Source organism: Chionomys nivalis, chromosome 19 (genome assembly GCF_950005125.1).
Source record: "Chionomys nivalis chromosome 19, mChiNiv1.1, whole genome shotgun sequence".
NCBI classification, from domain to species: domain Eukaryota; kingdom Metazoa; phylum Chordata; class Mammalia; order Rodentia; family Cricetidae; genus Chionomys; species Chionomys nivalis.
The window spans coordinates 12,596,906-12,616,541 of NC_080104.1; the positions used below are offsets into that span (position 1 = coordinate 12,596,906).

At 51.8% G+C, this 19,636-nt stretch overlaps 1 protein-coding gene across 3 annotated transcripts; it reads left to right on the top strand.

Moving 5' to 3' along the window:
- The first annotated feature begins 321 nt into the window (after window positions 1-321).
- Window positions 322-10,732, top strand: Slc29a1 (solute carrier family 29 member 1 (Augustine blood group)). Of its 3 annotated transcripts, none has more exons than XM_057751521.1 (15): window positions 322-445; window positions 2,052-2,139; window positions 2,502-2,611; window positions 3,661-3,743; window positions 5,662-5,743; window positions 5,873-6,075; window positions 6,270-6,409; window positions 6,552-6,686; window positions 6,782-6,879; window positions 7,007-7,085; window positions 7,704-7,801; window positions 8,184-8,292; window positions 8,450-8,535; window positions 9,658-9,857; window positions 10,141-10,732. In XM_057751521.1, exons 4-15 carry the CDS (start codon window positions 3,715-3,717, stop codon window positions 10,250-10,252), a joined length of 1,371 nt encoding a protein of 456 aa, XP_057607504.1. In that variant the 5' UTR covers window positions 322-445; window positions 2,052-2,139; window positions 2,502-2,611; window positions 3,661-3,714; the 3' UTR covers window positions 10,253-10,732. The 3 variants fall into 3 exon arrangements, with proteins under 3 accessions (XP_057607504.1, XP_057607502.1, XP_057607503.1); XM_057751519.1 differs by having other exon boundaries at window positions 396-445; window positions 2,346-2,611; XM_057751520.1 differs by having other exon boundaries at window positions 396-445; window positions 2,346-2,611; window positions 7,007-7,079.
- Window positions 10,733-19,636: the final 8,904 nt, after the last annotated feature.

A 19,636-nucleotide genomic window follows, 5' to 3' on the forward strand; every position in this document is an offset into this window, starting at 1 on the left:
GAGGGCTTGTCTGTGCAAGAGTCCCGCCGTGGAATGCGTAGGAGTTAGGAGCACAGGCTCAGCGCGGAAATTAGGGGCACCCAGTGTGGGACCGAGCCCCCTCCCTGGCTCGCGTATCCTAGGAGTACCCAGTGTGGGACCGTGCCCCCTCCCGGTTCGTGTGTCCGAGTGACGGTTGGGAAGGGTCCGAAGATGTGGCTGCCACCGAAGCAAACCGCCCAGGCGGCCCTAGGCGCAGGGTCTCTGGGGCTGGGAGCCCATAACTGCTGAGGGGGGCCGCGGGGAAGCGGGGGCGGGGCCAGGGCGGCGGCTGTCGCTGGAGGAGGTGGCCCGCACGGTCCCGGGGCGGGCCCAGCAGAGGGCGGGTTTGAAAGCGCTCGGGCGGGCGCGGGAAGCGCGGGTCGAGCGCGCAGATTTCGGCGCGGGAGGTGTCGTTCTCCAGCAGGTGCTCGTAGGGTCCGGGCGGGCGTTCCGGGGGCTCCGGGGCAGAGAGTGGCGTGTCTGGCCTGTCACCAGGGGAAGGGAGGCCTGGCCTGCCAGCTCCTCGGCCGCGACAGAGACTTGGGGTGCGGCCCCCACGCGGCGCGTGCGGAGCAGCGCAGCACGTGGCGTGCATGGGCCTGGCTCTGGGTTGGGGGTGTTCCTTCTGTGGGGCCCCGGGTGGAGCGGGGCCCAGGTCAGCCTGGCTTCTGGGCCTGAAAGCCACCGTCGCTATGCTGACCTCCTTCCTCAGAGGGTCGGCAAGTGAGCGGTTCAACGTGACCGCTCCTGTACGAACCCGAGAAGGGCCGCTTTGCCTTCTGCCCTGAGGCAGGAGGATGGTGATTCCGGTATTCAAACGAAGGCATTCAAACGAAGGCGGGGGTGCTGCTTCTTTACGGCTAAACTCCTGTCCTTGGCCTCCCTTTCCTGGGTGCGTCCTCATTTACTCAGCACAGAGAGTGAGAGACGAGACGAGGACGCGCACACCCAGGCTTCCCGGTGGGATGAAGGCTTATTCCAACCCTGCACCCCAGCCCACTCGGGCTCTCTTTGCAACCTGGTGCGGATAGTCAGGCCCCTCTTCCTTATTAACCCCCATTCTGTTCGTCTGGTCTTAACTGTGTGACCTTTGCATGCAATAACGTATGTGTCATGGATTTGCTGTGAGGTGCCTTGAACCCAAACTAATGTTATGTGAGAGTGACCTGGATCGCCTAACTTGTTTTAACCTTTTAATTGGAGCCAGAGTCCCCCCTCCCCGCGCCTCGAAGTCTACAGGGCTAACTAGGGAGCCGCTTTAATTTCTCCTTCCCTACAGAAGAAATCTAGAATAATCTGTACATTAAGGATTAATGCTGGTTCCCCCACTCACTAGCTCTGCAGCTCTTGTTCAGTGAAGCAGCCTCTCGGAACCTCGGTTGGCCCTGTCTGTTTAGTAGAAACTGTCTACTACTAGCTTCTGGGCCGCTGGGAGAGGGGACCCCTGCATATTGCAGCCAAAGACTCTGATGTAGCACAAGCTTCGTTGAGAAACAGACATTGAGAAATGTTGGGACCCTAGGACACGGAAAGGCTCAGATTGGTGGTTGCCTTCGGGGCTCCTTCTCCGAAGATCGAGGCGTGACTGAAAAGGACACCAGAACCCCTGACCTGCTCTCAGATCGCTGGACAGACCAAAACAAAGCACCTAGACAGTGAATAACTGTTAGGATGTGGGCAGGACCCATGGCTTTAACTGGTGCCCAGGAGTCGATGGGGATTGCTGCAAAGGAGGGCAGTGTGTTTGTGTGTGTGTGTGTGTGTGCACGTGTGTGCATGTGCACAGCAGAAGTAAATACTCTGCAAGCCTAGGCCAGTTTTATGAAGGAAGAGCGTTGCCTGCCCCTCCCCTGTCTGGCTGGGGGCTACACACTCACTCTGCTGGCTGTGGGGGCCGTGGAGGGCTGTGCTGAGGACGGCTGTATGTGATGGGGGTCCGCTCCTGACTCTCTAATAGAGTCCTCAGGCTCTCCCCAGACCCAGCAGAGCCCTCTGGGCCTAGAAAAACAATTGCAATACTCTGTCCCCAGTGCCTAGGAAGGTGCCTGGCCGACACACAGAGACCTTCAGGAAATACTTCTCGAAACCATTGGAAGGAGCCTCTGCCTCCATCAGGAGGTATGTGGGTTTGCTGCCCAGGACTGGGAAGACCTTTGGACAATCTGGGGTTTACCAACTGAAGGGTAGAACTATTGCAGGGCCACAGGGTGACCAGCTGTGACTCTTTGGGTGGGTGGAGTTCTAGCTGCACCTGAGAGCTGCCCTGGCTGCCTCACGCTTAACTCCCCTGCTGAGTCTTCCACTTCTGCTCTTTTATCTCCCAGCTACAGGGTGGCCCTTTATCTATCTCTCCCAGCTCGCTGGACTTCCAGCTTCTGCTGCTACTTAGCTTGTGGGAGTCCACAAATGGGGCCCCCTGAGGCCTGAGGGATTCTCTTCTGATAAGCCTTTGCACCTTTTCACTCTGGACCCTCACCCAGGACCCAGCCTTCTGCCCGAGCCAGGACCCCCTCCTGGGGACTACCCAGGTTCCTTTGGCTCCAACTCTCCTGCCAGCGTCCTCGGCGTTGACGTCGAGTCTATCAATCCGGTGAGTGATGAGACCGCCAAGAACTAGCAATCTGAGCTGGGTCTATGCGCCGTGTGCCTTGTTTGTATATTTTGGTCCTGTTTCCTTGCAGCAGAAGAACTGTTTAGCCCGCTGGTGCTGGGTATCTTCCCTTTGTGAGCTGGGCCGGAGAGGGATGCCGAGTGGGTGGCTAGGAGCTTGGGAGCATCCTGTTAGAGCCTGTGTGCCACTTTTCCGATTTTCCTGCCAAGGCCACTGTCAGAAAAGATAGTGGCCTGGGACTGAGAAAGGGACTGAGTGGGGATGGGATGGCTCTGGGGCTAGGACTTGGGGTCAAAGAAAGGAACATGCTAGGGTGTGGAAAAGGCTATATCGCCTCCCTTCATTATGAAATAGATTCTTGGAAAACTGGTTGAGAACTCAGGAAGCCCCTGGGCAGTAGTTGGAAAGACAGCTCAGATGCTACCCTACCAGAAGACTCTGGCATCCTGGTTACTCTAGGAGACAGAGTGGGAAGGCCTCCCCACCACAGCCTCGATGGGGGTGGGGCTGTACGGCCAGGAGGCGGACTTACAGCAGGCCCTGGGAGACCCGAGGCCCTGCAGATCTGGGTTGTGGGAATCTTGTCTGCACTTTCACCCTTTCCCCTCTGCTCTGCGTCCTCCCCTTTGCCTCCTCTGTCCTCCATCACTGTCCCTGACCTCTGTCATCTCTTTTCTGTCTTCTTGAACTGTCTTTCCCTGCCTCTCAACCATGCGTCCTCCTCTCCTGATCTCCACCCTTCGGTTTCCAAGCTTATAAACTGCTTCTGCTGCTGGATAAAAATAGCGGTGGCAGCGGCCAGGCCGGCAGCCAGGTGCAGCCCAATCAGGCAGGGAGACGACAGCACTGGCTTACTGGGGCCAAAGGCCAGATGGGGCCGGGTTGAGTGGTCCTGAGCCTACAGTGGCTCCTAGGGGGCCTTCCCTTGCCTGCTCTGTGTGCCCAGCCCTACCCCCAAGAGTCTGAGAAGGCCCTGGGGCAGTGTGGAAGCAGACCTCAACGGGGCCTCAATATTGCTTTATCCCCAGCAAGAGCCAGAGGAAGGGAGCTGCCAAGCAGGCCCAGCTGATAGCACTGGAACCATGACAACCAGTCACCAGCCTCAGGACAGGTACCGGGGAGGGGCACGGAAGTGGGTCTCTAGGGCAGGGGTTGGAGTAGGTGCAGTATTTGGGACTTGAGGTTATCTCACTACTGACTGCTCCCAGACTGGTGGTTCTGAGTTGCATCAGGTCTCCATGGGGGTGGGGTGGGGAGCATGCAGACCTCCACCGTCTGGGAGCTGGCTGGTGTGCCTGCTGGACTAGGTGGGCAGCAGTCCCCTAGTGGATTGTGTCAGGGTTTCCACTGTGGCTCTGCAGCCAAACGGCAGCTCTGGCCCCTCCCACCACCACTGTGGGGAGACACTTGGCTGCCTCCCTCATTCCAGAACACATCTGGCAGGACTGCCCTGTCCCTGGGGGTTGCCCTGGGGCCTCTGCCTTGTATGACCTCAGCCCACCCTGCCCTTTGGCCTGACCCTTCTAGCCTGCTGTCTCTGGAGTCTGTGAACTTCCTTAAGTTAGTGAAGGTCGGGAATGTGTGTTAGGATGGAAGAAAGAGGCGCTTGAGCCAAGTTCTCCAGAGGGGCTGAGGCTTGTGAGAGTTGAGGAAGCCCTGCTACCCCTCCTTCCAGATGCCCGCTTTGTCCCTTGCGTCTCTGAACCCCTCCCAGCTCCTCTGCCCACCACGTAACTGTATCTAGGCCCATTCTGACCGGAAGGTTAGCTTCATCTTTTCTGGGACCTTTTCCCTACCTGCAAAATCTGGTGAGAGTGTCAGCCTTCTGTGACTGTTTTCCAAGGGGCAGGTTGGGGATTGTTTGTTTTTTCCAGACAGGATTTCTTTGTGTAATAGTCCTAGCTGTACTAGAACTAGCTCTTGTAGACCAGGCTAGCCTCGAACTCACAGAGATCCTCCTGCTTCTGCCTTCCCAGTGCTGGAATTAAAGGTGTGCGCCACCGCTGCCTGGCTGCAGGTAGGGGTTGTAAGTGTAGGTCCTAGTTTCTGCCTCCTTTCTTTCCCAAGCTGCCGGGTGCCCCAGCCCAGCCCCTTAACATTCTACCCACTTTATTGCATTGCTGCCTGGCTCCGTTGTTTCTCCTCTGTCCTCCTGTCCTGTAGACTCTCCCTTGGGATTTTGCCTTCCTCTGAACCATGCCTTGAGCATCTTGACCTCAAGGGGAAAGTTTAAGGTCTGCGGTGGTCATGGCTCAGACCTGCCCACTTCGGTTACTCACTCTGGCAGTCCCATTTAAGGCTTGCAAAAAGCTAAGCTCCTGTTGCCCTGGCCAGACCGGTCCGTGTTGGGCCTCCTCACCACTGTCTCTGAAGCACGTGGGTGCTGGCCAAGAGGAAGGGTTGCTAAGCTTATAGGCAAGGACTATCCAGAGTCTGGCTCTGTCCTCATGCTCAGGACCAGATGATATCCATAGACCTTAGTCTACTTGCACTGCCCTAGGACCTACAAAACTGGTTCTGTCTGGTTAGGGGGAGAAAAGACCTATAGCTTCCTACTTCCCAGCTCCCTCAGGCACCCAGCCCATCTGTGTCACTGGGTCCAGAATGGTCTGGGTGTTTCTTGACCTCAGAGTCCTTCAGGGAACTACTGAGTTCCCCACTTAGACAGCCGAATTACTTCTAGCCTGTGTGGTGGGATAAGGGGGAGACGTGTGTTCACTCTTCTGTCTACCCACCCAGTCCTTTAGCAAAGTTCCAAAGCCATCGCTGGATATGTGGGTCACTCTGCTTCCCAACCTGAAGGCTTTCTGGTACTTGAGAACAGAGGTTCCGTCACCCATGTCATTTAGCACTGTGCTAATGGCCCTTCTCTCTTGCGCATCTCCGTACTACCTGAGGACCCATACATCCCCAGTGGCACACCTCCATGAAAGGACATGTGCGCATGGACTCACATAGCTAGGACAGCTGGGAAGACGGGGAGGGAGGGCAGGAGGGCTGGTGGGCTACTTTGCCTTCTTTCTATTCAGGTATAAGGCGGTATGGCTTATCTTCTTCGTGCTGGGCCTGGGGACATTGCTCCCCTGGAATTTTTTTATGACAGCAACTCAGGTGAGGCTGGGGGCGGGGAGGCACTGGGTCCCAGAGGATGTGCCTCCCAGGCTTTCAAGGCCTGTCTCTGTGCTTCTGGGCACAGAGCGAAACAGAGGTTCCAACGCTCAACCTTTGAAAACCCCACAGTATTTCACAAACCGTCTGGACCTGCCCCAGAATATGTCCACAGTCACTGACAAATCAAGCCGGGACACGGAGACCTTGCCTGCTCCCACAGTGTCCGCACCAGAGCGGAGTTATCTCAGTACCATCTTCAACAATGTCATGACCTTGTGTGCCATGTTGCCCCTGCTGCTCTTTGCCTGCCTCAACTCCTTTCTGCACCAGAGGTGAGCCTCCCCATCCCGGGTGCCCTAGGCTGCCCTTCCTCCCCATCCCGGGTGCCCCAGCCTCTCCATCCCGTGTGCCCCAACTTCCCCATCCCGGATGCGCTAGGCTGCCCTTCCTCCCCATCCTGGGTGCCCCAGGCTGCCCTCCCTTCAGTCCCCTCCTAACATCCACGCCACCCCCGCCTCTTCTCTAGGATCTCTCAGTCTGTTCGGATCCTGGGTGGCCTGGTGGCTATCCTGCTGGTGTTCCTGATTACTGCCATCTTGGTGAAGGTGGAGATGGAACCGCTGCCTTTCTTCATCGTCACCATGATCAAGATCGTGCTCATTAATTGTAATCGAGGGACAGAGTGTGGGCAGTTCTGGGCCTGGGTTGGGAGTTGGGGCAGAGATAAGGAGTCCAGGTTAAGGCTCCCTGGGAGCTCCAACTGCCAGCCCCTTATCCTTGCTGACACGCTGTCTTCACTGTTCCTCAGCATTTGGTGCCGTTTTGCAAGCCAGCCTTTTTGGTCTGGCTGGTGTCCTGCCAGCCAACTACACAGCCCCCATCATGAGTGGCCAAGGCCTGGCTGGCTTCTTCGCCTCAGTGGCCATGATCTGTGCCATCGCCAGTAAGTCCTGCTACCCCACGTGCCGGTGTGGGAAGGCAAGGGAGGATGACGTGGAGTGATGGGGTGTGTCTGATCTTGTCCACTGTCTGCTGCAGGTGGCTCCGAGCGGTCAGAAAGCGCCTTCGGCTATTTCATCACAGCCTGCGTAGTTGTTCTTTTGGCCATAGTCTGTTACCTGGCTCTGCCTCGGCTGGTGAGCACATGGGGGATGGGGGAGGCCCAGGGTTTCAAAGCGGGGGGTGTCCTGAGATTGAAACATGGCAAGTTGGGGTTCTGGAGCTGCCTCTGACCCTACTTCCCCCATCTCCCTTGCTCAACAGGAATTCTATCGCTATTACGTGCAGCTCAACCTCGAGGGGCCCTCTGAGCAGGAGACCAAGTTGGATCTTATCAGTAAAGGTCTTAATTACTAAAGGAAGTCTTGATGGGGCGGCAGGAGGCGGGGTCAGGTGTTGGTATGTGGTATCAACTGGCAGATGAGCCAAAAGGAGGCAGAGTGACCATGAGCAGTAAGCTGAGGCTAACGGGGGACTAAGTTGGGGAAGATAACTTGGTGACCTTAGGGGACTTGGAGCTTTGCTGAGTTGGTAGACCGTTTGCACAAAGCCCTCAGTTGATTTCTGCACTGGGCAAGGTGCTGGTAACCCCACACTTGGGAAGTAGAGGCCGGAGGATCTGAAATTCAAGGTCATCCTTGGCTATCTAGTGAGTTCAAAGCCAGTCAGAGCTACACAAAACCTTGTCTCAATAAGGAAAATAGAAGAACTTGGATTACCCTGAATGTCTCAGGCTTTTGTACTGAGGTAGCAGTTTCAGAGGGAACAGAGAGTAGCATGAGCTCCTGGGGGGAAGGGGAGCCCCCAGGGACTTGAGTCAAGGGCATTTAGGTCTATGGGGTTTTAAGGTGTTAGGTGTTAGGAACCAACCAGTTAAGGAGGTGTCCACCTCCAGCTCAATCTTCCAATTGCTTTGTCCTCCCCAGATGTAAAGACCCTTCTCTAACCTCTAACCCAACAGGAGAGGAACCAAGAGGAGGAAGAGAGGAGTCTGGGGTTCCAGCTCCCAGCTCTCTGCCCACCAGCAAAAATCACTCTATCAAGGCCATACTTAAGAATGTATGTGGGGCTGGGGCGTCCTGCCCTTCCTTCCTCACCCCCTTCTCTCCTTTTGCTGTGTCTGTCCTTACACCACCCCTCCTACTGACCTAAGATTGAGCTTTTCCTGTCTTCCTTACTGTGAGTGTGTGCTCTTTCTTTGTGTGTGTGTGTGTGTGTGTGTGTGTGTGTGTTGGGAGTTCTTTGAGATGGGATTGAGACAGCGTTTCGCTGCATAGCCCTGGCTGTCCTGGAACTTGGTGCTCTGTAGACCAGGCTGGCCTCAAACTCAGAGCTCTTCTCCCAGGTGCTGGGATTAAAGGCCACCACTTGTCTCTTTGATCATTGGTACACAGCCACCAAGTCAACCAGGAGCCATGACGACTCTCTTTTCTCTCTCCAGATCTCGGTCCTGGCTCTGTCTGTCTGCTTCATCTTCACGGTCACCATTGGCTTGTTCCCTGCTGTTACTGCCGAGGTCGAATCCAGCATTGCGGGCACCAGTGCCTGGAGTAAGGGCTCTGGCTTCCTGGGACAGATGCAGCAGGAGGCTAGAGTGGGACCCATCTGCCCAGCTGGATCTCCAGGGCCTGTTCACCCTGCCATTGGCTGGAAACAAGCCTCAGAGAGAGCCAGGTGTTGTCTCTAAGTCTCTCTTTTCTCTTCCAGAAAATTACTTCATTTCTGTGGCTTGTTTCTTGAACTTCAATGTCTTTGACTGGTTAGGCCGGAGCCTCACAGCTGTTTGCATGTGGGTGAGTAGAATATGGGCTCTGGGACCTGTAGGATCAAAGTGTCCAACTGAGGCTAAGAGAGAGGCCCCAAGAAAGTAAATGGTGGGGCTGGGAGTGTGGCTGTGTGGTAGAGGGCTTGCCTACCATTCATGACCCCTGGGGTTCCATCTTTGACCCCTTCAAGACCCTACCATTCATGACCCCTGGGGGTTCCGTCTGTGACCCCTTCAAGATTGGAAAAAAATACAATGGGAAGGGAACTGTCTCTTTCAAGTCTACATGTAACTTATGTGTAACTTTGTGCATAATTCCTTTCTATTTTTAGATTTTTAAATTACTTATTTCTATCTATCTATCTATCTATCTATCTATCTATCATCTATCTATCTATTTATCATCTATCTATTTGAGACAGGGTCTCGCCAGGTAGCCCTGGCTGTCCTTGAATTTGCTATTGTAGATCAGGTTGGCCACAAATATCCATCTGCCTCTGCCTCCAAGTGCACGTGCCACCATGCACAGTCCAGGTAAGAGTATATGTGGGGGTGTAGGCGTGTGATTGCAAGTGCCCACAGAGGGCAGAAGAGGGTGTCAGAGCCCTGGAGCTGAAGTTACAGAGGTTGTGAGCTACTTGGTGTGGGTGCTGGGAACTGAACCTGGTCTTAACTGCTGAGCCGTCTCTCTAGCCCACATTACGATTCTTAGGTATGTAACCTGGCAGGGTCGTGTATGTGCTTACACACGTATCTACATTCCAGTGTTTAAGACTGGGGGCATTGCTCAGTTGATAAGACTGCTTACCTAGTATACTTCATGGGTTAGCCCTGAGTTTGACCTAGAATACCTCATAAGTCAAATATGGTAGGTGCATACCTGAAACCCTAACACTTGGGAGCTGGAAACATGAGGATCAGAAGTTCGAGGACATTCTTGACTGTATACAGTGAGCTTGAGGCCAGCCTGGGATAAGTGAGAACTTGTCTTTAAAAAAAGAGAGGGGGGAAAATCAGAATCTCATGCACTCCATTGTACCTCTGGCAATCAGCGTCCCCCAGAGGTAAGCAGGCCTAGAGGTTTTACCCAAGGGCCCCTGAGTTCACAGTGAGTACTGACATGGACTGAAGCCTGGCCTGTCTCTTGCAGCCTGACAAGGATAGCTACTGGTTGCCGGTTTTGGTGGTCGCCAGGATCGTGTTTATTCCCCTGCTGTTGCTCTGCAATGTGAAACAGCGCTACTATCTGCCCTCCATCTTTAAGCACGATGCCTGGTTCATCATCTTCATGGCTGCCTTTGCCTTCTCCAATGGCTACCTTGCCAGCCTCTGCATGTGCTTCGGGCCCAAGTGAGTGGGGCAGGAGAGAACTTGGTGACATCAGGCAGGAGGGGGATGGCAATAGGAGGGTCCTTCACCTCAAAGCTGCGAGGAGCCGGTTGTGACAAAATGCCCAGCTTGGGGATTGTCGGGGACAGTGGAGGCAAGGGCTTCCAAGTGTGCTCATGCTGAGCTGTGGGAGAGGGTGGAGGACGGCCCCAAGAAGTCTGGGATTGGGAATTTCGGGTGGTATGCGAGGGGGACTGGGCAGGGCTGGCTTGGCTATCCTAAAATCACCCTGCCTTCCTTTCAGGAAAGTCAAACCAGCTGAAGCGGAGACGGCCGGAAGCATCATGTCCTTCTTTCTTTGTCTGGGCCTGGCTCTGGGAGCTGTATTGTCCTTTTTGTTAAAGGCACTTGTGTGACCAACCATACGGGGACAGATGGACTACACTGCCTGCCTGCTTCCTGCTCAGTTTCTTCCCTGCCTGGGATGAGCAGGGGTCCAGGGGTTTGCTCTTCTGGCTGACCTTGGCTTTCTTCTGGCCTTTGTTGGGCCTAGATGCTCATGCCTCGGGAGGGAGCCTCCTCAGATGGACTTGGGATTGAGGACTCAGAATGGCAAGGGGGCACAGTCTCTTACCGAGAGCTCTGCCTGTCCCTGCTTAAGCCAAGCACTTGAGGCTCCTGGGCTGAAAGAGGTCTTCTGCCTGCCTGTCACAAGGGTGGGGTGGAGGTGGAAGGCTGACTGGTGTATCATGTGATTTGTTGCTGTTCCTTCTCCCTCCTTGTGCGCCTGTTCTCCTTCTTCCCGGTCCCTGTCGTTTTACTGCCTTTTTATACTGACAGAAACCAGGTGCCTTCAGAGGCGCTCTGATTAAATAAACTTTGTTTTTTGGTTTTTTTTTTTTTTTTCCTTCTCTACAGCTCCCTGTGTCCTCCCAAGTTTTAACCCCTTGGAGAGGAAGGCTGGCAGCCTGAGTCTAGGGCTTGAGTGTGACCCAAGATAGGGCCTGGGTATAAGAGGGTAGGAGCCCTTTAGCCTCAGAAGCTGCAGTGCCCCCTGCTGGGCCACAGACAAGGGACAGGCCTGGAGCCAAGACACCCAGACTGTGGCCCAGATCTAGAAAGACTAAGGTTTTCTTTTCTGCTCACCTTTTTTTTTTTGAGACAAGATACAGCTCAAGCTGACCTCACATTCCATATATCCTGGAGGATGACCTTGTACCGTTCCTCCTGCCTTCATCTCTTAAGTGCTACGTCCTGGATCTAGGGACCCAATCAAGGACTTTGTGCATGCTAGGCAAGCACTCTGCTAACTGAGCTACACCCCAGCCCCTTTTTTCTTATTCCAAAGGACTGGAAACGGAGGCAGCTCTATGTCTTTCCTGTCCTCAGTGTTATCCGCCCCTCCCCCACAGATGCCGTCCTGGGGCCTGAAATGAACTCTGCCAAACTGGCCAGCACCACCCCCAGCTTCTGGCCATCCTCCCACATCCCTGGGCAGGAAAAGGCTGAGGCTTGAGTTCTCCCTTACCCTTGGCTCCAGGCCCTGACACCGAAGCCCAGGCTGCCAGGCTTCCTGGAGAACAAGGGACCTATGTGTCCTCATGTTGGAGCTGGACCTTCTCTTTCTCTAACCACATCGCGGCCTAAGGAAGGGTGGGTTGGTACGGGATGTGAGATCTACTCCGCCGAGGACTCGCTGTGTGAGTGGAGCTGAGAGACCACCTCTGGCCATAAGCACACCTCAGCCCCAACCCTGAGAGGTGTCTCTGGCTTTTCCCAGAAATGCATGAGCTTTTGCATCCTGGCCCAGGCTGTTTACTTGCTGATCCCTGACTGATGACTACGGACAGAGCTGGCCCTACTTTTAGGACTTCCTTTTTATACGGAAATTTCATTTAAGCCAGTGGTTCTCAACCTTCCTAATGCTTCGACCCTTTAATACTGTTCCTCATGTTGTGCTGACCCCCCAACCTTAAATTTATTTTTGTTGCTACTTCATAACTATAATTTTGTTACTGTTATGAATCATAACATAAATATTTGTGTTTTCCAATGGTCTTAAGTAACCCCTCTGAAAGGGTTATTTGATCTCTGAAGGAGTCATAACCCACAGGTTGGAAACCATGGCTTTAAACAAAGGTTTCAGGCTTTCATTTCATGAGTAGTAGTGGCATTTTTTTTTCTTCTCTTTCCTTTTTTTTTTTTTTTTTTTTTTTTGGAGACAGGGTTTCTTTGTATAACTGACTGTGCTGGAACTTTTTAGACCAGGTGGACCTCGAGTACAGATACCCACGGGCCTTTGATGGTATTTAAGGCATGCGCCACCACCATTTAGGCTTGGCTTGTTTTCAGTCCCCTGCCCCACCTCCACACACACACACGCACACACACACACGCACACACACAGGGTTTCGCTGTGTAGCAGCCCTGGCTGTCTTGGAACTCACTCGGTAAACCTTGAACTGAGATCCACTTGCCTCTGCCTCCCAAGTGCTGGGATTAAAGGCATGCGCCACCACACCAGGCTTTGTTTTCAATTTTTTTTTAAAGATTTGTTTATTTATGTATGACTACCTGCATGTATACCTTTATGTCAGAAGAGGGCATCAGATCTTAACTTGAGAGTATTGGGAGCCACGCTGTGGTTGCTGGGATTTGAACTCTGAAAGAGCAGCCACTGCTCTTAACTGCTGAGCCATCTCTCTAGCCCCTTGTTTGTTTGCTTTCTTCTTTCTTTCTTTCTTTCTTTCTTTCTTTCTTTCTTTCTTTCTTTCTTTCAGATTTATTTATCTATTATGTATACAATGTTCTTCTGCCTGCATTTCAGACAAGGGCACCAAATGATGGTTTTGAGCCACCATGTGGTTGCTAGGAATTGAACTCAGGACCTGAAGAGTGGGCTTCACCAAGATGGTTCCTGCTACGCATTCCTAGCTGGCCTGGTTTGTTTCCGCTGCTAGCCTCAAACTCTTGGCAATCCTGCTGTAGCCTTCCGAGGGCTGGGGTTGTAGGCATGGCATCATCACAAGGAGACTTGGGTGCAGCAATTACAATGGGCTTCTCCCTGGAATATGCACCCGCTTCCTCAAAGTTTCCTGATGTTTGACCAGCCACCGTCAGATTATGTAATTTTCTTCCCCTTCTGCACCCCAGGATGTTTGCAATGTGACTTATTTCCTTTGAGGCCTTTACCAGCCATGGGCTGTCCTGGTGCTGAGGCGAGGGTTTGCATTTCACTCGGGTTTTGGCTTTTTGAGCTGAGAGTGCTGTCCCACTTCATTAGCTCACGACCATGTGACACCTGCCCCTTTGCACCATCTCATGCCCCATGGCATTCATTGCCCATGTTCTTGCCCTCCTACACTGAACTGAAGGGGTCAGGGGAGACATTTACGATTCAGTCACTTTATTACTTCCTGTACCTGAATCAATGTGGAAGAAAATAGCTGGAATATATGTAATCTTTCCCCCCAAAGTCTTCTGATCACATGCAGGCTGGAGAGGGGGGAAGAGGGGCTAAGAACATCAGAAGCCACTGCTGGGCACTTCTTTTTTTTTTTTTTTTTTTTTTTTTTTTTTTTTTTTTTTTTTTTTTTTTTTGGTTTTTCGAGACAGGGTTTCTCTGTGGTTTTGGAGCCTGTCCTGGAACTAGCCCTTGTAGACCAGGCTGGTCTCGAACTCACAGAGATCCACCTGCCTCTGCCTCCCAAGTGCTGGGATTAAAGGCGTGCGCCACCACCGCCCGGCACACTGCTGGGCACTTCTGCTTCCTATGAAGGGGGAAGAGTTGAGCAAGGGACTGCCAGGTAGTCTTCCTGCCCTAGCGCTAGACATCACTTCCTGACATTTCTGTTCAAAGCAGTCTGTTCAGCTTCTGTCTTCTGGCCGGCTGCCAAGTGATCTTCCCTGTGCAGGCCAAGGTGGTGCTGACTTCAGTGCGCCCACTTGTGGTCATAGCCTGCCGCAGTGGAGCAAGCAGGCAGCTGCAAGGGTCCATTTAGTTTTTGCTGTTTATCAGATGAGAAGTCTACTAAATTCTACCTGAAAAAAAAAAGAAAGAAAGAAAAATGTAATTTAGCTGGTGATGGTGATGCACGCTTTTAATCCCTTGGGAAGCCAGAGGCAGGCCATCTCCAGGTTTGAGCCAGTCTGGTCTACAGAATTCACAGACAGCCAGAGTTACACAGAAAAACCCTGCCTCCAAAATAACAAAACACTGGTTTAGGTTCAGAAAGGAAATTGAAACAGGGATAAAGGAGAGGTGGAGTGCCAGTTCTCACAAAAACTGAATTATTCTAAGAATTAAGCTGGTAGCCGCTAAAAATGGATGTGAGCCAAAACATGCAGAGTCACTAGGGAGCTGGGCTGTCTGGCTGGTACAGACACAGGAAGGGTGACTTCAGGAGGCTGGCCAGAAGATCTGGTGCCAAGGCCAGGCTGGCAGAGTCTGCCCTGGGGACTATCTGGTTCCTAGGGTGGGTGTGGGCGGAGTCTGGTCCCCTTAACCCATCATTGGCTCTGTCGTAGCCAGGTCTAAGAACTTAACAGTCTGTTAGGGCTCCCTGCATGTTTCCAAGGTATGACCATTCAGCCCTCTGCAGCTTTTCAGGCGGTCCCGAAAAGTCTCCAAATACCCAGATGCATTCTGGCTGCAAGCTGTGGGGAAGTGCTAAGTGTGGGTGGGCAGGGCCCTGTGAAGGCCTCTGTCCAAGACAGCAGCCACCTCTTCCTTGGCTTTTTCTGAGGGTGGGGCCACTTGGCATGAATTCAGATCCATAGAGTATCTGTCCTGGGCCCCAGCTGTTCAAACCTAGACGAGCTTTTCATTCTGTGGCTCTGTTTCCTCACCAGGACATGGCAATATCAGGAAGGACTTGCTAAGGGAATTACAGCCAGCTGTCCAGAGATGGCACAGGCTAAGATAAGAGCCTTAGTAACCAGGATGAGTCTGCATATCCTGGAGTGATCTACCTACTTGCTCCCCTCCCCCGCACCTCTAGGCTCTGGAAGCCTGAGAACCAATCCTTACTGGCCTAGTTAATCCCAGGGTTTATTAACTACACCAGCGTTTTATTACTTCTTGCTGCAGCCAGTCAGCCCCTAGGAATTAAGACCGTGGGGGGCAGGATGCATGCTAGGGTTGGAGAGGGCCTGCCAGAACTGAGAAGGGTAGATGATATCACAGGTCCCATGGTGGGAGCATTTCCCCACTTGCTTGTGAACTCAGGCATGTGGGAAGTCACGACTGTGGAACCTGCCCCACTGTGCCTTGTGTCCAGGTCACCTTGAACCAGGTACTTAACGTCTTAGAGCCTGTGTAAAGCAGAGAGGGTAACATCTGGAAAGCCACTGATAACTCAGGACGAAAACAATGGTTTGTCCCTCTGGCCAGCACTTAGCTACACTGTCTCACAACCCCCCAATAGCTACAGATTGGGACTATTTCCTGTTAGGCCTGTTTTATTCTAGAAAATGAAATCAGAAAGGTCAAAAGGTGAAAAAAAAGATTCCTTAAACTGCAGATACTAAATCCTTTAATCCCCTACTCATCCCCACACACAGGCAGGAAAGTTATCAGGAAAAGGGACAAAAAAACAAGGCATTGCCCATCTTCCACCCTTCTGGACACTAGACCATCCATCCACATGCCCAGGGACCCGAGGCCTGGCACGCTGAACTCTCAGCTTGCCAGTTGAACGCTAAAGCGTTTGATATGTATCTCTGCTGTCCAGGATCACGGTGGCAGCCCTCCCAGTCCCATATCTGTGTAGAGGCAGGCCAGGCAGGCACAGAGGGCAGAGAATGCCTCAGAAATCCAGTCAGTTGAGACCTGTGCTGAAAAGGAGTTACCAGTTGCTTGGGGGCAAGATAGATGGCAGGCAGAACTATAAGTAGGTTCTGCCACCTGCCACCTGGTCCCTACCCTGACAGGGCAGCTCCAGAATAAACGCCATTCATGGGATTTTTTTTTTTTTGTTTTGGTTCCTTGAAGGGTTGGGAGCACCAGAGGAAGTCAAGTCTGAGAGGACTTGAAAGTAGGAGAGGGGACAGGGCAATGACTATTTTGAGCTGGTTAGTCACACACCTTAGGGACATGGGTCCTTGGGACAGAGACGAGCGGTCATGGTGTAATAACATGGCAGGTTAGCAAGGTCTCCACTAACATTTTGAGAATGGGGTAGATCCCAAATCCGCCTCTTGTCACCAGACCACCCTGTTCTCGCCTTTCATCCGAGTCAGTTCCGGCCTCTCCCTGCCCGCTGCACAGCTGTTCTTGCTGCCCACAGTTGCCTAAAACCAGTATCTACCTCCCTCCGACCCAGGAGCGCCCACTTCCCCACCCCACAAGGTTTCACTGTGCGGTTAGTCTAGGTTTGAGATCACTACCATAGCTTAGGATATGACTTCACTGTCGTAGCTTAGGTTGCCTCCAACTCACAACGTAGCCTAGGCTGGCATGGAACTCTCCAGCTTCCACTTCCTGAGTGTTGGGATCACAAGCATGTACCATGCCCAGCTTTTAGCCCCTGCTCTGCTGTCTCTTAGACTCTCTCTCCACTGGCTGGCTGACCTTCCTGCCTGTATATAATCTTGACCTCAAGACTTCTCACTGTGAAACCTCCAGGCTGGGTTTTGTGTGTTCACTGTCTCTCCTCCCTTCTTTCCCTTTTTCTCTCTGGTTCCTCTTTGTTTTCTCTTGTTGAGAGTGTCTTGGGAAGGTCAAACTTCCTTTGTAGGTGAGGAAGGCTTTGTATCCTGCATCTACTTCCTCAATTCTAGAATTGGACACCCAGCCATAGTCATTCATTTTTGTTTGTTCTTTGAGACAAGGGCTCACTACACAGCCCTGGCTGTCCTAGAACTAGCTATGTAGACCACACTGGCCACCAGTTTACAGAGATCTGCCTGTTTCTGCCTCCTGAGTGCTGGGATTCATAGTCAGTAATTTTAAAGTCTTCTAAAGGTATTGTTAGTTTTCTTGATTATGCCAGTAATCCAGACACAATTTTAACAAAATAGAAAACACAGTGGGGGGTTGGAGAAATGGCTCAGTGGTTAAGAGCATTACCTGCTCTTCCAGAGGTCCTGAGTTCAATTCCCGGCAACCACATGGTGGCTCACAACCATCTGTAGTGAGGTCTGGTGCCCTCTTCTGGCCTGCAGACATGCACACAGAATATTGTATACATAATAAATAAATAAATAATTTAAAAAAAAAAAAGAAAGAAAACACAGTGACACCAGTTTCCCCATCTTTTCTTTTTCTTTAGTTATTATTTTATGTACATTGGTGTGAGGGTGTCAGATCCCCTGGAACTGGAGCTGGAGCTACAGAGAGTTGTGAGCTGCCATGTGGGTGCGGGGAATTGAACTCTGGTCCTCCAGAAGAGTAGTGAAGCTCTTAACCACTGAACCATCTCTCCAGCCCCCACCCCCATCTTTTCTTTTTAATGAATATATGTGAACACATGTGTATGTTCATGTGGGGAGGCACACCTGTGCGAGTGTGCGTGCAGAGGTCAAAGGACAACCTGGAATGCATCATCAGGAAAAATGTCCACCTCCTTTGAGATAGCTTCTCCCCATGACCAGGAGCTCACCAGTTAGGCTAGACAGATTAGCCAGACAGCCCAGGGGTCCTTTGTCTCCCTTCCCCCAGTGCTGAGATCATGCTCAACACTTCAACACTTCTGTGGATGCTGGGGGCTTAAGGTCCTTGTGTTTGCAAGACGGAGCAGGCTCCAGTCCCGTATATTTCCTACACACTGCCTTTCTTGTTTTTGTTTTGTTTTTTGTTTTTTGACAATCTCGGGTAGCCCAAATTGTCCTTCAAGTCACTATGTAGCTGATGGTGATGATCTAGAACTTCTGCTTCTTCTGTCTCCACGCCCTGGGCGCTGGGATTACAGGCTTGTGCAACCATGCCGGCTTATGCAGGGCTGGGGTAGAACCTTTGTGCATGCACTTGACCTTTCTGCCACACGCACATGCATGCACGACACACGTACACACAGATGATAGGGTCTTATGGAGCTAAGATTGGCCTCAAACACACTCTATAGCTGAGGCTGACCTTGAAGCTGTTATCCTCCACCTGCTGAGATCGCAAACATGCAACCCCATAACTAGCTGTGCAGCATTTTAAAGGAACACACAAACACAAACAGTGTGTATAGTGTTTTGCCTATACGTATGTAAGTACACCAGGTACTACTAACATGGTGCCCACAGAGGACAGAAGAGGTTGTCATCAGATCCCCTGGAACTGGAATGACAAATGCCCCGATGAGTTGAACCCATGTCAACGGACAGAGCAGTCAGTGTTCTCAGCCAGTGAACTATCTCTCTAGCCCCATAGTATTGTTTTTATTTTATTCCTATTATGTGGATGTGTCTGCGTGAGGCCAAAGGTGTCATATTCCCCTGGAGCTACAGGTAGGACCTACCTGATGTGGGTGCTGGGAACAAAACTTTGGGTCCTTTGCAAGAGCAGTGTGTGACTAACTGCTGAGCCATCTCTCCACCTTTTTGTTTGCTGTCTTTAATAAGGCATTTAATAGGATTGACTTAATAGGCTTAACCCGGTGACTAGATAGTTTATTTCCTCAAGCTTATCTGGAAAATTTACAAATATTAACAGTTTCATTTGGGTTTAGTAACTCATGCTTATTTTCCCAGAACTTAAAATCTGATCTGGCGTAGGAGGATTGTCCTGAGTTCCATGCCAGCCCGGGCTACATATTTTCTTTTAATAATTTCTTATTTCATATGCTTTTGTGTTTTACCTGCATGTATGTCTGTGTGAGGGTGTTGGACCTGCTGGAACTGGAGTTACGAGATAGTTATGGGTGCTGGGAATTGAATCCAGGCCCTCTGGAAGAGCAGCCAGTATTCTTAACCACTGAGCCATCTCTCCAGCCCCCACTACATATTGTTTTACAGGCCAACTTGGGCTGCAAAGTGAGACACTGCCTCAAAACAATGTTGGGACTAGAGAGATCGATGAGTGGTTAAAGCCACTGGCTGCCCTTCCTGGCACACACATGGTACACAGACAAACACGGAAGCAAAACATCATATACATGCTTAGTGTGGTGGTGCACACCTTCCAGCCCAGCACTCAGGAGGCAGAGGAAGATGGATCTCTATAAGTTCGAGGCTAGCCTGGTCTACATAGCAAGTTCTAGGACAAAGAGGACTACACAGATAGACCCTGTCTCAAACAAGCAAAACAAAAAACCCCACCTATATACCCTTAAAAAAAATATTCAAAGAAGCCGGGTGGTGGTGGCGCACACCTTTAATCCCAGCACTAGGGAAGCAGAGGCAGGCGGATCTCTGTGAGTTCGAGGCCAGCCTAGTCTACAAGAGCTAGTTCCAGGACAGGCTCCAAAGCCACAGAGAAACCCTGTCTTGAAAAAAAAAACGTGTAACCTTAAGTCCTCATGTTGGGAAAAGCTAAAAATGAATGGGCTAAATATTAAAGTTAGGAAAGGGAGGGGCTGGAGAGATAGCTCAGCGGTTAAGGCTCCGTGCTCAAGAGCACTGGCTGCTCTTCTAGAGGTCTCGAGTCCTGATTCCAGCGACCACATGGGGGTTCACAGTCATCTCTAGTGGGATCTGATGCTCTCTTCTGCCATAAAAGCGTACATGCAGCTAGAGCACTCACATACATCAATACATAAATTTTTAAAAATGGCTTTTAAAAGTTAGAAAATAGAAAACAAAGAAAAGAAAAGGGGCTGGAGCACGTAAGATGCTCTGCTTGGTTTCCAGTACGCACAGTGGGTGATTGACAA

Bases quoted from the DNA above. Each gene is read 5' to 3' on its own strand.
- Slc29a1 (XM_057751521.1), top strand. From the start codon at position 3,715: ATGACAACCAGTCACCAGCCTCAGGACAG. The intron at 5,744-5,872 runs GTGAGGCTGGGG...AAAACCCCACAG, and splicing joins TTTTTATGACAGCAACTCAG to TATTTCACAAACCGTCTGGA. The intron at 6,687-6,781 runs GTAAGTCCTGCT...TGTCTGCTGCAG, and splicing joins CATGATCTGTGCCATCGCCA to GTGGCTCCGAGCGGTCAGAA.